The sequence below is a fragment of the Camelus bactrianus genome, chromosome 9 (assembly GCF_048773025.1).
Source record: "Camelus bactrianus isolate YW-2024 breed Bactrian camel chromosome 9, ASM4877302v1, whole genome shotgun sequence".
Classification (NCBI taxonomy): domain Eukaryota; kingdom Metazoa; phylum Chordata; class Mammalia; order Artiodactyla; family Camelidae; genus Camelus; species Camelus bactrianus.
The window spans coordinates 28,142,345-28,162,140 of NC_133547.1; the positions used below are offsets into that span (position 1 = coordinate 28,142,345).

General features: G+C 32.7%; 1 protein-coding gene across 29 annotated transcripts in view; it reads left to right on the forward strand.

Annotated features, from left to right (window-relative positions):
• CCDC18 (coiled-coil domain containing 18) overlaps nucleotides 1–19,796 on the forward strand; it is a 133,796-nt gene that overhangs the window by 26,896 nt on the left and 87,104 nt on the right. For 28 of the 29 annotated variants that reach the window (XR_012509093.1, XR_012509097.1, XR_012509094.1 and 25 more), the window contains 5 exons: nucleotides 1,834–2,054; nucleotides 3,199–3,309; nucleotides 3,779–3,910; nucleotides 16,425–16,559; nucleotides 16,730–16,807. Coding sequence is in view for 13 of the 29 variants with exons in the window: in XM_074369965.1 (XP_074226066.1) it covers nucleotides 1,834–2,054; nucleotides 3,199–3,309; nucleotides 3,779–3,910; nucleotides 16,425–16,559; nucleotides 16,730–16,807 (677 nt within the window). In the remaining 16 variants the exon portion in view is untranslated. The remainder of the gene's footprint in view (nucleotides 1–1,833; nucleotides 2,055–3,198; nucleotides 3,310–3,778; nucleotides 3,911–16,424; nucleotides 16,560–16,729; nucleotides 16,808–19,796) is intronic. The other variant, XM_045513200.2, reaches the window with a different exon arrangement.

Below are 19,796 nucleotides of genomic sequence, written 5' to 3' on the forward strand. Positions count from 1 at the left end.
TGCCTTTGGAATTTTGATAGGGGTTGAACTGAATTAGTGGGTACCATTTATTTGTGTCTTCAGTATCTTTCATGAGTGTTTTATAGTTTTCAGTATACTGCCTTGGTTATATTTATTTCTAAGGAATTTTTCTTGACTCAATTGTAAATGGGATTGTTTTCTAAATTTCTCTTTCTGATAGTTTGTAATTAGAATGCATATTTTTCCACTTGAGGTGAAATGTAGGAACTTTACAAGGTTAAAGTTCCCTTTACCATTCCTATTTTATATTGTAATTGCCCAGTGTATTACACCAACATACATTGACAATGTTATTTTTTCTTTTAACTGTCGTAGATCTGATAGTTCATCACTCCTGCTATTTTTGATTAGTGTTTACCTAATAAGACTTTTTTCCAACCTTTAATGTGTATCTTTATATGTAAGTGAGTTTCTGATAGCATATAATTAGTTCTTGCTTTTATAACCAGTCAGACATTTTTTGCTCTTTAATTGGAATGTTTAGATTATTTACATTTAGTGTATCTATTGATCTTTTTGGGTTTAAATCTACCATCTTGGCATTTGTTTGCTATTTATTCTGTTAGCATTTGTTCATTTTTCTTGCCTTCTTTTAGATCAGTTATATTTTAGTATTCCATTTTTTAATGTCCTCTATAGAGCAGTAAATTGTACATCTTCATTTTTTTAGTGGTCGCCCTAATAGTTAACATATGCATTTTTAACCTATCATGCTTTGTCTTCAAATACAGTGGAAGGGGTGGGGGTGGTTATAGCTCAGTGCTTGAGCCCATGCGTGGCATGCACAAGGTCCTGGGTTCAATCCCCAGTGCCTCCAAAGGAAAATTAAATTGTAAAAACTCACAACTAAATAAATTATAAAAAGACACAATGGGCTGCTGGTAGCAGAATTGGCAGCAGAGAAAGTTAGATATCCAGATAATCTAAATGATTAGAGGGAAGAGAACGATGGGATCAGCAGAGGGAATTCGAGTTATTGGAGGTGCTGAGAGTGTATGTCACAGATTCTCTAATATCAGAGAGGAACAGAGCCAATGATAGTTTGCTTAGAAAGTGAAATATCAGGGGATATGGAGAACTGACGGAAAATAGTACTGATGCAGCCCTTGAAGGCGTAGTACATCTCTGCACGTTTCCACCTCTGTGTGTGTGCTCATACAACCATCTACATTATGTGTCTACTTTAAAGCATTCCCGAAAGCTTTTTTACCTTTGGGTGGGCATAGGTAGGTACATTTATAGTGGAGAAAACCTGCATTCATGCAACTACCTCTGATAACCCTCAGTAGTTTGAAAAAGCATCACTGAATTGTCATCAGCTAGTTTGGGTTAAGTCTTCACTGTTTTTGGCTATTGAACCTACATCTGTGTATAATATATTGAAATATTAATGATCTCAGGTTATCCAAATAAATTACTGATGTATTTCAGTTTAAAAAAAATAGGACAATGTTTGGGTGTTTGGGTTTGTTTTTTTTAAAACAATGATTTGTATCCAGACAATGGGATTTTTAAAGGTGGAGAAGGGCTCTTTGTAGTACAAAGGAATAGTTCTTGTACGAAGGAATAGTCTAGAAAAGGGAATGATTCAGAGGAACTTATTCCTGTTTTGTTATGTATTTGATAATAGAAAGTACTTTGCTTACTGTGTCCTTTTTAATATTTTTCTTATTGTATGTTTCATTCTCCATCCCTTTTAGTATTCTTTAGATCAGAAACTGAACTTTTTATGATTAAATCTTTCAACACTGAAATAAGTTTTTATTTTTTAACTTTTATACAAAACAATTTTCCTTTTATGTTTATTAACAGAAAGTATAAAAGATAAAAATCAACATACTGTGAACAAGCAATATGAAAGAGAAAGGCAAAGACTTGCTTCTGGAATAGAAGAATTACGTGATAAGTTGATGCAAATAGAAGCTGAAAATTCTGATTTGAAGGTTAACATGGCCCACAGAACTAGTCAGTTTCAGCTGATTCAAGAGGAGCTGCTAGAGAAGGCTTCAAACTCTAGCAAACTTGAAAGTGAAGTAAGCTTGAATTAGCTGTTGATACGTACTAAATTTTGAGACAGAAAAAAAGTATTATTGCGGGGTTTTGTAAAAATTGTATGTTAAGGTCCCGATTTATACATTAAAAAAAATTAATGGTGCCAACATAAGTTATGACTTTTTTAAAAATTGTACTTGGAAATTTTGGGTTTTTAACATGTTAAAAGTAGGAAAATACTCTAGTGGCTAAATTTGGTGGAACTTAAACTAAACTGCAATCTATTACTTCTTCCAAGAGTAAGTTAATATGGCTAATACATATTTACAAGTAAAAAAGTTGGATTACTGGAAAAAAGGAGTAATAATAGAGGATTTGAAATTTTAGCCAACTGTAGAAACAGCTGGACAGCCTGTTAAACATGCAGGTTTTGGGTCCTAGTCTAGTGATTCTGATTCAGTAGATATGGAATAATGCTAAAGTGTGCATTTTTAAACAACTACATGTGAATCTGATGCAGATATATTATGGATTACCTCCTGAAAAGAGGATAATGTATGCTTTGTGACTACCTGATCTTCATTTCCACTGAAGAGAGAACAAGGATGCCTTCTTTGGTAGTTGTGGACCAACCAGGACCACATGTGTATATGCTGTACTCAGCCTTCAAACCAGAGGCTGCAGCTGTCTATAGGGGCACTTTTTATATGTTTGATTTCTCATCTTAAATCCTGTAGCCAAGACTGGGAAAAGACCTGTGGGATAGGAACTTATGTAAGTAATGGAAAAGGAGATTTAGGCAGTCTGTAACTATAGCCATCAGCTTACTTAGAAAATTGCCAAGCACTGAGGTTAATAACTGTTTTTTAATTAAAAAATTAACACAGTCTTGTTGAAAATACAGAAAGGGACAAAGAAGATAATAAAACATTGGTAATTCTGTGACCAGAAATTATTATGGTTAACATTTCATTATACTGATTTCAATCTTTAACAGCTACTTTTAAGAAATGAGTTGGGGTGCAATTCTGTTTGAACACAAGGGTCTGAATTAAGTTAGGTATGTATTACGCAGATGGAATAAGCTATGTCATATTTCTGGTCTTCCCTTAACTATTTTTTCTTCTGAATTGTCTGTCACTTATTTTTTAAAAATAATTTTTATTCATTTCAATGTGTTTTCAGATGACAAAGAAATGTTCTCAGCTTTTAACTCTAGAGAAACAGCTGGAAGAAAAAATTGTTGCTTATTCCTCTATTGCTGCAAAAAATGCAGAACTAGAACAGGAACTTATGGTAAAAATTACTCTCTTTTTTTTTGCTACAAATTCACTGTGGCTTTAAGGAACTTAAACATGCTTGTAACAGCATGTTTGTTTTAGTATCATTATTCTAAAATATACTAAATAGGAAAATATAAATTCAAACTCTTGATTATTCAGTTTTTATTCCTATATTTTTTAAGTTAGTATGGCAATTTATTATCTGAAGTTTCTTATTTTTATTTTAGTAGAATTGAAGGAGATGATAGTAGTTTTTTGATCTGCTTCACAGTATTTTTAAATATCTTACTCGTATCATTTTGATACAACTTTTGAAATAACCACTTTGTCTTTTTATAAATATTTAAATATTTTTGAAATTTGACATATTAACTACTATTATTCTTTAAAGAGCAGGGTATGATAAAGTTTATGCTTTGTTAATATACTTTTATGTAAAACTATTTTAATTCTATTCTTTTAAAGTGCTTTTGTATTTCTAGGAAAAAAATGAAAAGATTAGAAGTCTAGAAACCAATATCAATACAGAACATGAGAAAATTTGTTTAGCTTTTGAAAAGGCAAAGAAAATTCATCTTGACCAGCATAAAGAGATGGAAAAGCAGATTGAAAAAGTAAGATACTAATTATGTTTTTACAAGTAGATGTAATGTATATTCAGGATGTGAATGCTGGAAAGAACTTCTAGCACTATTAGCCCAGCTTGCTTTATTTTAATAGATGAGGAAAGAAAAACTTAGAAAAGTTACTGGCAAGTACTATAATTAGAATCCCATTACGTCTGGATCATTTTACAATGCTTTCTCATATGGTACTCCTGCCATTTCGGTCCTGATCATTATTTTTTGACATTATCAAACTAAGAGTGATTCTGTAGATTCTTTTCCACTAGAGATACCATTTGCTTGAAGATCAGTTGAGAGTAGAAGCCCTCTTAATCTTGGGCTAAAAGCTAAGAGTAAAAATAAAAACAAAAGTAAAGTAGAAATTGTGAGACCAAAAACACAAGAATAAATAAAAAATAGATAATTTGGATGGATTTAATAGCAGAATATAGCTCACACACGCACACAAAAATATGAGCTTGAAATATGGTGCAATAGAAAGTATTCAGTGTAAACAGAAAAAAAGATCTGGGAAAAAATGAACAGATTCTCAGGGACCGGCTGGACAGTATCAGAAGTTCTAACATTTATGTCATCAGAGTACCAGAGAAGGGGATAATGAAACTGGTGCAAAAACTATTTGAAGGAATAATGACTGAGAACTTGGCAAATTTGTGAAGGAAATAAATTTATAAATTCGACAAGCTCAAAGATGATAAAATCAGAGAAAACCACTTTTGGACAAATCAAAATAGTTGCTGAAAATCTTGAAAGCAGTCAGAGATAAATAACACATTGCCTAGAGCAGCAAAGATTAAGATTACTGCAGACTTCTCATCAAAAAATAAAAAACTATGAAGGTTAGAAGACTGAAGATTTTTTTTGTTTTTAGTCCTGAGAGAGAAAAATTGTCAGCCTAGAATTTTATGTCCAGCAATAATATTCTTTAGGATATATAAAGATATTCTTAGATGAAGGACAATTTAGAGAACTTGTCACCAGCAGTCTTGTTCTAAAATGAAGGATAAAGTTCTTCAGGCAAAAGAGAAATCATACCAGAGGGGAAAGTCAAGCTTCAGGGATGAAGGGAGAGCAACAACAACAGTAAATATTTGATTAAATACCATGAGCTGTATTTCTTCTCTTGAGATTTTTATAACATCTGTGACAGCTGAAAGAAAAATTTGCGTTGTCTAGTGAGATCTTCAGTGTATGTTGGTGTAATACATTGGACAACTACAGTATAAACTAGGAATGGTACAGGGACCTATAATCTTGTGAAGTGTCTCCATTTCACTTCAAGAGGAAAAATCTTAATTCTGAGTAAACTATGGGAAGTTAAAAACACTGGTTTTCCCTTATCCACAGGTTATATGTTCCAAGACCTCAAGTGGATGCCTAAAACCCTGGATAGTACCAAGCTCTGCATATACTATGTTTTTTACTATATTTTCATATTTATAATGAAGTTTAATTTATAAATTAGGCAGTAAGAGAATATCCAAATTGCCAGCATCACTACTCTTATACTTCGGGGTCGTTATTTAGTAAAATAAGGGTTACTTGCATACACGCATTACCATACCACGACAGTCAGTCTGATAACTGAGATGGCTCCTAAGTGACTAACGGGCAGTGTGGATATGATGGGCAAAGAGATGAGTCACATCCTGGCCAGGAAAGAGTTATCCCCATGGTCTCATCATGTTACTCGGAATGGCGTGCAATTTAAAACTTATAAATTATTTCTTTACGGAATTTTTTATGTAATATTTTCAGACCACAGTTGACTGTGAGTAACTGAAACTGGAAAGTGAAACTGCAGATGGGGGGACTACAGTAGATACACTAGAATCCCTAGAGCAACCACTAAAAAAACTGTACAGATTCAGTAAAAAGCCAGTAGATAAATTAAAACAGAATTCTGAAAATATTCATATATTTGAATGAAGGCTGGAAAGGGGAAACAGGAATGAAAAATACAGGAGACAGAGAAAACCAGTAACAAAGGGATGTGTACTTAAATGCAGGCATATCAAATATTAATTTAGATGTAAGTGTTCTAAACACACCAAATAAAACATTGCAATTGTGAGACTGACAAAACAAGACTCAGGTATATACTCTCTTCAGGAAGTCCATATTAAATATGAAGATTTAGACAGGTTAAATGTAAAAGTATGGAAAAAAATGTACCAGGCAGACAAACAATAATCAAAAGAAAGCAAGAGTGGCTATTTAAATATCAGACAAAGTAGACTTTAGAACAAATAAAAATCACCAGGGATGAAGAGGAAAATTATGTTGTAATAAAAGGCTCTATTCACCAAGAAGATGTAACAGCCCTAAGTGCGTATTTACCTAACAGAATAATTTCAGAATATGTGAAGCAAAAGTGAAAAAGTCTGAAAGGAGAAAGAAATTGGTCCAAAATTACAACTGAAGATATCAACATTACTCTTCTGCAATTGATAGAATAAATAGATTAAAAAATCAGCAAAGAGCTTCCCTGAACAACACTGTCAACCAGCTTAGCCTGACACATTTATAGAATATTCCACCCAACATCAGAATGCTCATTCTTCTCCAGGACACCTGAAATATTCACCAAGATACACCATACCCTAGATCATAAAATCAGTCTTACCAAATTTAAAAGAATTGAAGCCATATATACAGTTGTCTCTTGGTATCCATGGACGATTAGTTCCAGGACCCACTGTTGGAAGATCTGCCGATGCTCAGGTCCCTTGGTCAGCCCTGCATGTCTGCAGTTAACTAACCGCGGATCATTTAGCACTGTATATATTTATTGAAAAAGATCTGCCTATAAGTGGACCTGCACAGTTCAGACCCATGTTCAAGGGTCAGCTGTAGTATGTTCTCTGACCATAGTGGAATTAAACTAGAACCATCGACCAATGAGTAAGTCTCAGGGGAAATTGAAAATACTTTGAATGAAAATGAAAACACAAAACATCTGAGCTTGTAGAATGTAGCTAGAGTTCTTAGAGCTTTGTAGCATTAAATGCATATATTAGAAGAAAATAGAGAAAAATCAATAATCTGAACTTCCACATTAAGAAACTAGGAAAAGAAGAGCAAAAAAAAAAAAAAAAAAAAAACCAGAAAGATGGAAATAATAAAAAGCATAGTTGAAAGGAGCTGGAATTCAAGAAGAGAATGTTAGAGAAATCAGTGAAATCCAAAGCTGGTTCTTTGAAAAGATCAATATTATGTATAAACTTCTAGCCAGTCTGACCAAGTTGAAAAAAAAAAAGAGAGAGAAAACACAAATTACCTGTATCAGGAGTGAGTAGGGGTATATCACTAGAGACCTCAGAGATAGTAAAGGCTAATAAGGAGAGGGGAGAGGTTTATCCTGTGAATAGAAGGCTGGTTCCACATTCAGAAAAAAGTCACTATAATCTACCATATTAGCATACAAAAAAACCTGTAAGATTGTATCAATAGATGCAAAAAAAGCATTTGACAAAATTCAGCATTCTCCTATGATAAAAACTCTCAGCCAGTTAGAAATAGAAGAGTACTTCATTAACCTGATAAAGGGTATCCTCCCCCAAAATCCTATAGATGATCTTTTAAAAAATTTTTTATTGAAGTGTAGTTGATTTATAATGTGGTTTCAGATGTACAGCAAAGTGATTCAGTTACACATACACAAACATATATATTTTTCTTTCCAGATTCTTTTTCATTATATGTTATTACAAGAAATTGAGTATAGTTCCCTGTGCTATATCCTACACCTATAGGACAGTAGGTTCTATAGATGATAGCTTAATAGTAAAACACTTAATACTTTCCTGTAAGATTGGAAACAGCAAGAATATCTGCTCTCATCACTCCTATTTAACATCATGCAGAAAAGCCCAAAAGAAAGAAAAGGCATGTCTATCAGAAGGAAACAAAACTATCCCTGTTTTCAGACAACACGATTGTCTATGTAGAAAATCCCGAAGAATTTACAAAAATACCTTAAAACTAATGAGTGAGCAAGGTCACAGGATGCAAAGTTAACATCCATATCAGTTGTATTCTGTGTATAGTTGACCCTTGAACAACACTGGTTTGAACTGTTTGGGTCCACTTATCCTCGCATTTTTTTCCATCTGTACAATACTACACAATCTGCAGTTGGCTGAATCAATGGATGCGAAACTGCTGATGGGGACTGCAGACTGCAAAGTTATTCAGATTTTCGACTGTGCAGGGGGTTTATGCCATTAACCCTCACGTTGTTCAAGGGTCAGTTGTACTAGCAGTGAACAATTGGAAGCTAAAATTTAAAAACCAGTACTACTGACAATAACTCCAGGGAGTCAAAGTACACAGGTTTAAGTACAACAAAACATGTGGACTATCTGTGGTGAGAACTGTAAAAGGTTGAGAGGAATCAAAGGCCTTAAATAAATGGAAAGAAATATTTCTGTGGGTTCAAAGTCTCAATATATTTAGGAAGTTCACTTTAAGTAGATTTCTCAATTTAATGCATTTCCAATAAAGATCCCAGTAAAATTGTTTGTTTACATAGATAGCTGATTTTAAATTTTGTAATGGAAAGGCAAAGAGACTAGAATAACCAAAACAAGTTTGAAAAAGAACAAAGTTAGCGTTAGTGAATTTATGCTACCATATTTTAAGACTACAGTAATCAATACAGTGAGGTAGTAGCAAAATAATAGACACATAGATGAAACGAATAAAATACAGATTCTAAAAACAGACCTGGTAAATACGGTCAGCTGATTTTTAACAAAGGTACAGAACCAATTTAGATTGGAGAGAGAATAGTGTTTCAATACATAGTGCTGGGACAATTGGACATTGTATGCAAGAATATGGAACTGCAATATGTATCTTATATAAAAACAAATTCAAAGTGAATTGTAGATTCAAATATAAAATTTTAAAAAACTCTAAAATTCATAGGAGAAAATACAGGAGAAAATCTTCATGAACTTAGGTTAGGAAAAGAGTTCTTAGATGTAAAACCAAAACACTGTAAGGGAAAAATTGATAAATTGGAATTCATCAAAATTAAGAATGTTTCTTATGTGAAAGACATTATTAAAAGAATAAAGAGACAAGCTATAGACTGAAAGTATTTGTAAATCACATATCCAACAAAGAAGTTTTACCCATTAAATATAAAGAATTCTCAAAATTCATCAATAAGAAAACAACCCAATATAGATGCTTCATCAGAAAAGATATACAGATGGCAAATAGACATATGAAAACATGTTGAACATGATTCATCATTAGGGAAATGCAAATTAAACACAAAGTGAAATACCACTGCATTCCTATTGGAACACTGAGAAAGGCAGGAAGAGAGGAAGGAAGGATGGACTCGACAGTAACAAATGCTGCTGGATGCAGAACAGCTGGGTTTCTCATATATTGCTGGTAGGAGTGCAAAGTGGAAAATTGCTAAAACAATTTGACATTTTCTTAAGTTAAACATGCACTTAACATGTGGCCCCACACCCCTAGATATTTGAAATGAAAATTTATATTTACAGTAAAACCTACTACATATGTTTATAGTAGCATTATTCATAGTTGCCAAAAGCTGGAAACAACCCAGTGTCTTTCAGTGGGTAAATGGATAAACAAACTATGGTGTCTCAGTACAATGGAATACTACTCAGTAATAACAAGGAATAATCTATTGATTCAAGCGAAAACATGGGTGGCTCTCCAAGGCGTTATGTTAACAGGAAGAAACTGATTGTAAAATATTATGTACAATTCTATTTCTTTGACATTTTCAGTGAAGTCAAAAGCTACAGGATGAGATAACCAATTTATACTGTATAGCACAGGTAGGTATATTCAGAATCTTGTAGTAATCTGTAATTGAAAAAATATGAAAACGAATATATGTATGTGTATATATGACTGAACTATTATGCTGTGTACCAGAAATTGACACAACATTGTGAAATGACTATACTTCATTAAAAAAAAAAGCTATAGGATGAACATAAGTTTATTGGTTGCCAGGTATTGGGCAGGGTGAAAAGTTTGACTATAAAGGATTAACATGAGAAATCTTGAGGGTGGAGGAACCATTCTGTATCCTGATGGTGGTGTGAGTTTTATGAATCTATGCATGTGTTAGAAAAAAAAACCTCAGAATCGTACACAAAAAAATGAATATAAACCAAGTTTTTAAAAGTCTCCCACCCCAGAATCATTGTTACACTCTTAGTTTATATCTTTCAGAGCAGTTTCTCTGCATCTTTGCAAACTCAACATGTGTGTAGTACTCATTTACACAAACACACATGTACATAAAGTAAATGTAATTTTTAATAGCTTCATTTTATAGAATGGTTGCTATTTGAGTTTTCTGGTTTTTTAGAATTATAATTAGTTTTCAGTAACTTCGTTGTAGTTTGTTTAACTTAACATAACGTTCTCAAGGTTCACCCATGTTGTAGCATTTTGCAAAATTTCCTCCATTTATAAGGCTGAGTAACATTCCATTGTAGATATATACCAAAGTTTGCTTATCCATTCATCTGTTGGTGAGCACTTGGTTTGTTTCCACATTTTAGCTATCTTGAATAATGCTGGTATGATCATGAGGGTGTACAAATATCTCTTTGAGATCCTGTTTTACATTATTTTATGTATACATCCATAAGTAGAATTACTGATAACATGGTAATTCTATTTTTTATTTTTTGAGGAACCACCATGCTGTTTTCCACAGCAGCTACACCATTTTCCAGTCCTACCAACAGAGCACAAGTGTTCCAATTTCTCCATATCTTTGTAAACACTTGTTTTCTGTTTTTTAGATAGGAGTCATCCTAATGAGTGTGAGGTGGTATCTCATTGTAGTTTTGATTTGCGTTTCCCTAATGATCAGTGATGTTGAGAATCTTTTCATGTGCTTGTTGGCCATTCATATATCTTCTGTGGAGAAATGTCTGTTCAATTCCTTTACTCATTTTAAAATAAGGTTATTTCTGTGTTGTTGAGTTTTAGGACTTCTCTGTATATTCTGGATATTGATCCTTTATCAGGTATATGATGTGCAAATATTTTCTCCCATTCTGTGAGTTTCCACTTTACTCTATTGAGAGTGCCTTTGGATGCACAGAATACTCGAATTTTCATGAAGTCCAGTTTGTCTGTTTTTTCTTTTGTTGCCTGTGCCTTTGGTGTCATATCTAAGAAATTATTACCACACCCAATGTCATGAAGCTTTTGTCTTATGTTTCCTTTTGGGAGTTTTATTGTTTTATGTCTTACATTTAGGTCCTTGATACATTTTGAGTTAATTTTTGTATAATGCTAGGCAAGGGTCCAACTTCATTCTTTTGCATGTGGATATCCAGTTTTCTCAGCATCATTTGTTGAAAGGCCTATCTTTCCCCTACTGAACGGTTTTGGCACCCTTGTCAAAAATCACTTGACCATATATGCAAGGATTTATTTCTGGGCTCTCTATTCCATTGGTCTGTATGTCTGTTTTATGCCAAAACCACAGTTTTGATTACTGTAGCTTTGTAATAGATTTGAAGTCAGAAAGTAGGGGTCCTCCAGTTTTGTTCATTTTCAAGATTGTCTTGGCTGTTCAGGGTCACTTGAGATTCCATATGAATTTTAGGATGGGTTTATCTGTTTCTACAAAAAAAATGCCATTGGGATTTTGCTAGGGATTGTGTTGCATCTGGTAATATTGGCATTTTAACAATATTAAGTCTTCTAATCCATGAACATGGAATATGTTTCTATTTATTTATGTCTTTAATTTCTTTTAGCAGTATTTCATAATTTTCATTGTATAAGTCATTCACCTTCTTGGTTAATTCCTAAGTATTCTTTTTGATGCTATTGTAAGTGAAATTGTTTTCATAATTTTCTTTTCAGAGTGTTCATTGTTCATGTATAGGAGTGCAACTGATTTTTGTTGAATTGTGTCCTCTACTTTTCTGAATTCATTCATTAGTTCTAATAGTTTTATTGTGTGGAATCTTAGGGTTTTCTATGTATAAGATCATTTGATCTGCAAACAGATAATTTTACTTCTTCTTTTCCAATTTGGATGCCTTTCATTTCTTTTTCTTGCCTAATTGCTCTAACTAGAAGAACTTCCAGTACTATGTTGAATAGAAGTGGTGAGAGGAGCATTCCTTTCTTGTCCCTGATCTTACAGGAAAAACCTTCAACCTTTGACCATTGAGTATGTTAAATGTAGGTTTTTCATATAAGGCTTTTATTATTTTAAGATAGTTTCCTTCTATTTCTAGTTGGTTGAGTGCTTTTATCAAGAAAGGGTGTTGAATTTTGTCAAATATGTCTTTTTCTGCATCAATTGAGATGCTCGTGTGGTTTTTTTTTTTTCCTTCATTCTGTTAATACTGCATATGACACTGACTATTTTTCATTGCATTCCAGGAATAAATTTCACTTGGTCATGGTGTTTAATCCCTTTAGCATGCTCCTGAACTTGGATTGTTAGTATTTTGTGGAGAATTTTTGCCTCAGTGTTCATAAGCAATATTTTTCTGTAGTTTCCTTTTCTTGTAATGTCTTTGTCTGGGTTTGGTATCAGGTTAATGCTCGCCTTAACAGTGTTAGGGAACGTTTTCTCCTTAATTTTTTGAAAAAGTTTGAGAAGGATTGGTATTAGCTGTTTTTTATATGTTTGGTAGAATTCCCAAACAAAGCCATCAGGTTCAGAACCTTTCTTTTTTGAGAGATTTTTGATTACTGATTCAATCTCCTTACTAAATATAGGTCTGTTCAGATTATCTATTTCTTCATGATGTAGTCTTTGTAGGTTTTGTGTTCCTAGGAATTTGCCCATTTCACCTAGATTTTCCAATTTGTTGGTATACAATTATTCACTGTACTTCCGTATGATTTTTTTTTTTTTATTTCTGTAGAGTTGGCAGTAATATCCCTACTTTCATTTCTGATTTGGGTAATACTGAATTTTCTTTTTTAGTTCACCTAGCTAAAGATTTGTCAATTTTGTATGTTTTTTTTAAGAACCAATTTTTCACTTAATTGATACTCTTCATTGGTTTTTTGTTCTCTGTTTGTTGATCTTTCCTGCAATCTTTATTATTCTTTCCTTTTCCTAGCTTTGAATTTACTTTCTTTTTTCTAGTTTCCTATGTTTTAAGGTTAGGTTATTAACTAGAGGTCTTTCTTTCTTTTATTTTAATGTAAGCATTTATAGCTATAAATTACCCCCTGGGCATTGCTTTTGCTGTGTCCCATAAATTTTGGTAAGTTTTTTGTTTGTTTTCATTCATTTCTAAGTACTTCCTAATTTCCCTTGTGAATTCTTCTTTGACTTACTGGTTTTTTGAAAATGTATTGCTTAATAAATACCACAGTTTCATTAATTTTCCAATTTTCCTTTTGTTACTGGTTTCTAACTTCATCCTACTGTGGTTGGAGAATATACTTTGTATGATAGCTATCTTATAAAGTTTACTGAGACTTAAATTTGTGGCCTTGACGTATTGTCTATCCTGGAAAATATCTCCTGTGCACTTGAAAAGAATGTGTTCTCTGTTGTTTGGGGGTAGAGGGTGCTGCATATGTCTATTAAATATGATTGGTTTATTGTGTTGAGTCCTCTGTTCCCTTACTTATATTCTCTCCAGTTGTTCTACCTGTTATTGAGCATGGGATATTGAAGTCTTCCAACTATTATTGTAGAACTGTCTATTTCTCACTTCAGTTCTGTCCATTTTTGCCTCATATGTTTTGAAAGCCTGTCTTTGGTGTATAAATGTTTATAATTGTTATATCTTATTGCTGTATTATAATAACTTTTTATTAATTTAATGTATATTATCTGTCTTTGCTTCATATCTTTTAAAATTTAAAGTCTCATTTGTCTAATATTACTATTGCTACCTGTGCTCTCTTTTGGTTACTATTTTCATGGAACATCTTTTCCTGTCCTTTCATTTTTAATCTATTTGTATCTTTGGATCTAAAATTAGTCTCTTATAACAACATGTAGTTGGATGTGTGGTTTTCTCTCCATTCTGCCAGTCTGTGTCTTTTGGAGAGTTTAATCCATTTGCACTTCAAGTAATTACTGATAAGGAGGGATTCTTGTCATTTTGCTCTTTGTTTTCTATGTGCCTTATAGCTTTTTTATTTCTCATTTCCTACATTACTATCTTTTGAATTTAGTTGATATTTGGTAGTAAAATTTTAAAATTCCCTTTTGATTTCTTTTTGTGTCTATTTTATAGCTGTTTTCTTTGTGGCTACCAGTGGAATTATATTTAACATCCTAAAGTTATAGCACTCTAATTTGAATTTGTGCCACCATAATTTCAATAACATACAAAAACTCTGTTCCATTATAGTTTCATCTTCGTGCCTTTCAGTTGTTGCTGTCACAAATTTACATCTTTATGTATTGTGTGCCCCAAAGCACAAACTGGTTATTCATTTGAATGAATTAGTCTCTTAAATTACGTAGAAAACAAGATTTGGAGTTACAAACCAAAGTTACAGTAATACTAGCTTTTACACTAATAACTGTTTTTTTCCTTTAAGTGTGTTAGTCTCTTAAATCATTTAGAAAACAAAAAGTAGAAGTTACAGTCCATTGTTACAATAATGCTGCCTTTTACAATTGCCCATATATTTAGCTTTTTAAAGATTTTTGTTTCTCCATGTGGCTTCAAGTTACCATCTAGTGTTCTTTCATTTCACCTTGCAGAATACCCTTGAGCATTTCTAGCAGAGCATGTCTAGTGGTCACAGACTCCCCCAGCTTTTATCTATCTGGGAATGTGTTAATTTCTCCCTCACTTCTTGAAGAAGTTTTGCCTGACAGAAGGTTCTTGGTAAACAGGTCTTTTTTTTTTTTTTTTTCTTTTGAATATATCAGCCCACTATCTTCTGACCTCCAGTATTTCTGATCAGAAATCTGCATGTAATCTTACTGAGTATCCCTTGTATGCACTAATTTGCTAATCTCTTACTGCTTTCAAGATTCTCTCTCTCTTTGCCATTGTCTTCTGAAAGTTTGACTATAATGTATCTCATTGTGAGTCTCTTTGAGTTCATCTGACTTGGATTTTGTTAAGATTCCTGAATGTTTAAATTCATGTTTTTCATCAAATTTGGGAGATTTTCAATCATTATTTATTCATGTATTTTCTCTGTCCCTTTTTCTCTCTCACCTCCTTCTGGGACTCTCATGATGTGCATGTAGATCTGCTTGATGGTCTCCAACCTGCCCTTATGTTCTGTTCACTTTTCTTCAATCTTTTTCCTTTCTGTTCCTCTAATTTCTGTTGTGTTGATTATTTTTATTTGTGGATTTTCATTTCACAGTTTCTTGATTTTATTATTTTCTAGTAAAATTGTTGCTGCTATATTTTTATTATATTTATGTATATGTGATATATAACACATATGTATAATTTTTATACATTTGTATAGATAATATGCACATATATACATATAAGCATATCAGTTTATTCATATTTTGACTTCACAAAAGTGTTTTAGACATGTGATTATACCAATCAATTAGTGATGGAGTTGTCGGGAGTGAGACTCTTGTACATTTCTAATGAAAGTATAAATTTTGATGTACTTTGAAGAGAAATACCTAATGAAGTTGGAAATGTGCATATACTCTAGCCAGGAAGTCCACTTCTAGGTGGCATGTTCTAAAGAAGTTCTAATACATGTACATAAGGAATATTATTCTAATACATGTACAAAGAATATTATTGTAACATTGTCACAATAGTGGAAAAGCAGAATATTTAACTGTTCCCAAGTGGAAGAGTGAACAAACTGGTTTCTTGTTACTGTGGAATATTGTATTGTCATAAAAATATGAACTAGAGCCGCATAAAGATACATGGATAAATATTTAAACAATACTAAGTGAAAAAACAAGTTGCTAAAACGTACAGAAGTGTTGATATTGTCTATATAAATTTTCAAAACAGAAAATTACATATTGTTCATGGATCTACATATGTAGTTAAAAGCACAAAACACATGTATGAGAATGAAACACACCGGAGAATGATACAGACCATAGTATTGGTAAGGCAGGAAAGGATAAAACATGGGCATGTGATTTCATTTCTTCTCTTGACAGAAACTGAAGGAAATCTGGCAAAATGCAATAATCTATGTAATTTCAGTAGTAATTTAACATGTGGATATTATATTCTTTTCTCTGTACCATTGATCCCTGAACAATGTGGGAGTTAAGAGTTCCAACTCCTGTGCAGTTGAAAATCCACGTATAACTTTACAGTCAGCCCTTTCTATTCATGGTTCCTATGTGTGGATTCAACCAACCATGGATGGTGGGAATGATGTAGTACTACAGTACGTATTTACTGAAAAAAATCTGCGTATAAGTGGACCAGGCAGTTTAAACTTGTCTTATTCAAGGATCAACTGTATTTAAAATGTTTCAAATTGTTTTAAAAAATGAAAATTATTAAATCCTATTTTTTATGTTTAGCTTGAATCTCAACTAGAGAATAAAGAACAACAATTTAAAGAACAAGAAAAGACTATATCCATGTTGCAGCAAGATATAATATGTAAACAACATCATCTTGAATCATTAGACAGACTCCTGACAGAAAGCAAAGGGGTAAAATCATCTTTATAAAAATGCTGTCGAAAAACTGACTAATATTTTAAGTTTATGTTTCTTTGACATGCTTTTAATTCTAATCAAATCATTTGTTTAACAACACGTTACTAATGCTGAAATAGTTATACATATACAAATATTTTTGCTACCATTCTGTATGTTCTCAGGAAATGGAAAAGGAAAATATGAAGAAAGATGAAGCTTTGAAAGCATTACAGAACCAAGTATCTGAAGAAACAATCAAGGCTAGTATGCTTATGCTTAAAATTTTTATTTTACTTTATTTTTTTGTTAATGGAGACATTCCTGGGCTTTTTCAGTTTTCTCTATAACTTGTCAAAATCATTTACATAAAAATAAATTAACTGGTAAAAATTTTACCTAACTTGGTTTCTTTAAGTAGTATATTTTTCCAGTGTGAATGTGATCTTAATTATTTGATAGTTGATAATCTAGTTTGTAGATTATCTAACATCTTTTCTTTTTGCCTTAAGGAAGGCTTGTGTTTTAATAAAAAAAAAATTTTTTTTAACTGTAGCTACTTACTGACGTTACCAGTAAAGAATTAACAGAGGAAATGATGAGAGATGAAACTACAAACAGTCCGGTTTTGCTTCTTTTTACCCGTTCTGCTATACAATTAAGTAGGGAATAAATCCAGAATTTCTGAGTGAAATACAGTTTGTGGGTAGTATATTCTTATGGTTAAAAGTGTGGGCTTTGAAGCTAAACTGACTTGGATTTCAGTTCTGGCTTCAGGGTGCTTGCTAACTGACCATAACCTTTGCCAGTTTATTTAAGCTCTCTGAACTTTAATTTCTTCGTGTGTAAAGGAAGGATAACAATGCCTTTGAAGAGGGTGGATTTGAGGATTAAATGAAATGAGGTACAGAAAATGCTTATTAACACTAAGTTACTGAAAATTTACTAAGTAGTTACTGTACATACAATATTTTTTCATTTGAATTTTTAGTGTTAAAAATAATTTCAAACATTCTGTGACCTTCATTTTGTCACATATGGATTAAACATAAAGAATATTTTTAAAATCTGTTATTTATTTTTGCCTAGTACTCTGTTTTTAATCCATTTTGTGACCATGTATACCCATATAAACCCAGTTATGTGTTTATCTGTAACTTTCCTATAGTATTCTCCAAAACTTTTAACATTTAATGCCATGACAATTCATTTCCTCTTAAAAATAACCTCTAAGATCATTAATATTTTAAAAAATTATTACTCTACAAAGGTTGTAGGCATGAAATAATTTCATTAAATAAATTCCGTATTGCTACTTAACTGCTGTTTTTCATTAAATTACCTGACACATCTAACTAGTCATCTGGTAAGTTATTTCCATATGTTAATAATCACATACGAGATAGGAAGGAGTACAGCTAAAGAATGAATTATGATATTTGGTTTTATTCCTTTGATTCTTTTAATAGATTTGTTTTTATTGGGGAAAAAGTCAAAATGAGGAAGAAATATAGAAGCAAAGTTCCTATGACTCAGGCTGTACTTAATGATTCAAACATATCAGATATTTGTAAGAACAAAATAGAAGTTTGAAATCTAGTCCTCTTCTTGATTGTGTCATTGCCCCTTTTCTTTCCTGACTTTTGGCCATATCCCTTTGCATGCCTCAGATTGTTCTTTGCATAAAAAAATATGAATTTTCTATCTGCAGGAGAGTTATAAGGATCAGTTTAAAGTTACATAACTTCTAAAAGTATGATTAAAGAGAGCTGAAAGATTGATAGGAAAGTTCTGAACAGGTAACAAAAGAAACCCAGTAAATTAAAGCAATTATGTTACCTGCTATTAAATAGAAAATTGAGAAGGTGCTTACTAGATAGAGATTTATTTTATTTTGTTTTGCTTTGATTTTACTTCCACTCTAGATTTTTGTTTTGTTTTTGTTTTTTCTTCCCAAAGAAAGTCATAAGTGGAAAAAAATAAACAAAAGAGACTGGCTTGGGTGCTTTTGTTGAAAATAGGTAGCCTAAAGCCCCTACCTGGTTGCCCCTAGAATGTGCCCCGGATGAGGTTCTTTGGTTCAGCAGAGCAGTTTCTTTGTTTTGATTTCATTCATTCATGTATGTATATATATGTATACATGTATATTTATAAGTGATTTTATTCATATAATATTCAGACCCTTAAGCTCTTTGTTGAAATAAGAAATCCAAGAGTAGTAGATGTTTTGGTTTTTATTAATTATTTATTAGTTTTAATGAATTTATTTTAATTAAATTTTATTTTGAAAATTTTCAGACCTACAGAAAAATTGGAAGAATAGTACAGAGGACATCTGTGTACCATTCAGCTAGACTCGCTGACTGTTAATTCTAGCCATACTCACTTCATCTTTTTCTGCACACGTATGCACAGACCCTCTAGTGCGTGCACCCACCCAGTCCCACCCCTGCTCACACATTTCCTTTTTGCTAGTCCACCTGAGAGACTGCAGATGTCATAATACTTTATACCCTTACTACTTAAACTTGCATCTCCTATGAACAGAAACTTTCTCCTACCTGATTATACCACCTCTGTACACCAGAGAAAGTCAGCATTACTTTAGTAACATCATTCAACACATAGTCCGTACTGAAATTTTCCAAATTATTAAAAAATGTTCTTAATAATCTTGCTATTCAAAACATGGTCTATGGACTAGCATCACCTGGGAGCTTGTTTGACTTGCAGAATATCACATCTACTGAACAGAGCTGGGACTAAGGACTAAAGTGAAGCAAGGGAGGTGCCTCTGCCCCAAAATTTAAGGAGGTATTTACTCTCAGGGCTTGTACAGGTGAAGGGTTGGCACTTACATGATCCTGAAAGTAAGTACTTCCTTAAATTTTGAGCCCTAGACACCTTCTTGCCTTACCACAGTCCTGGCTCTAATACTGAATCAGAATCTGTATTTCATTGGAGGTATCCAGGTGATCTGTATGCATGTCAGAACCTTGAGAAATACTACTTAAGCTTTTTCCTTTTCTTTCCCCATTTTAGGATTCAGTTGTAATTCACGTTTTGTATTTAACTTATTAGATTCTCCTGAACTCACTGTCTCCTATTCTTCATGACACTGAATCTTTCGAAAAGTCTAGGTCAACCATAATACCACATATATACCACAGACACAGACCTACACAGCGGGTTACTGTGTTCTTCCCATTGTTTCACATCAGGAGGCACTTGATATCAAACCACCCTATTATT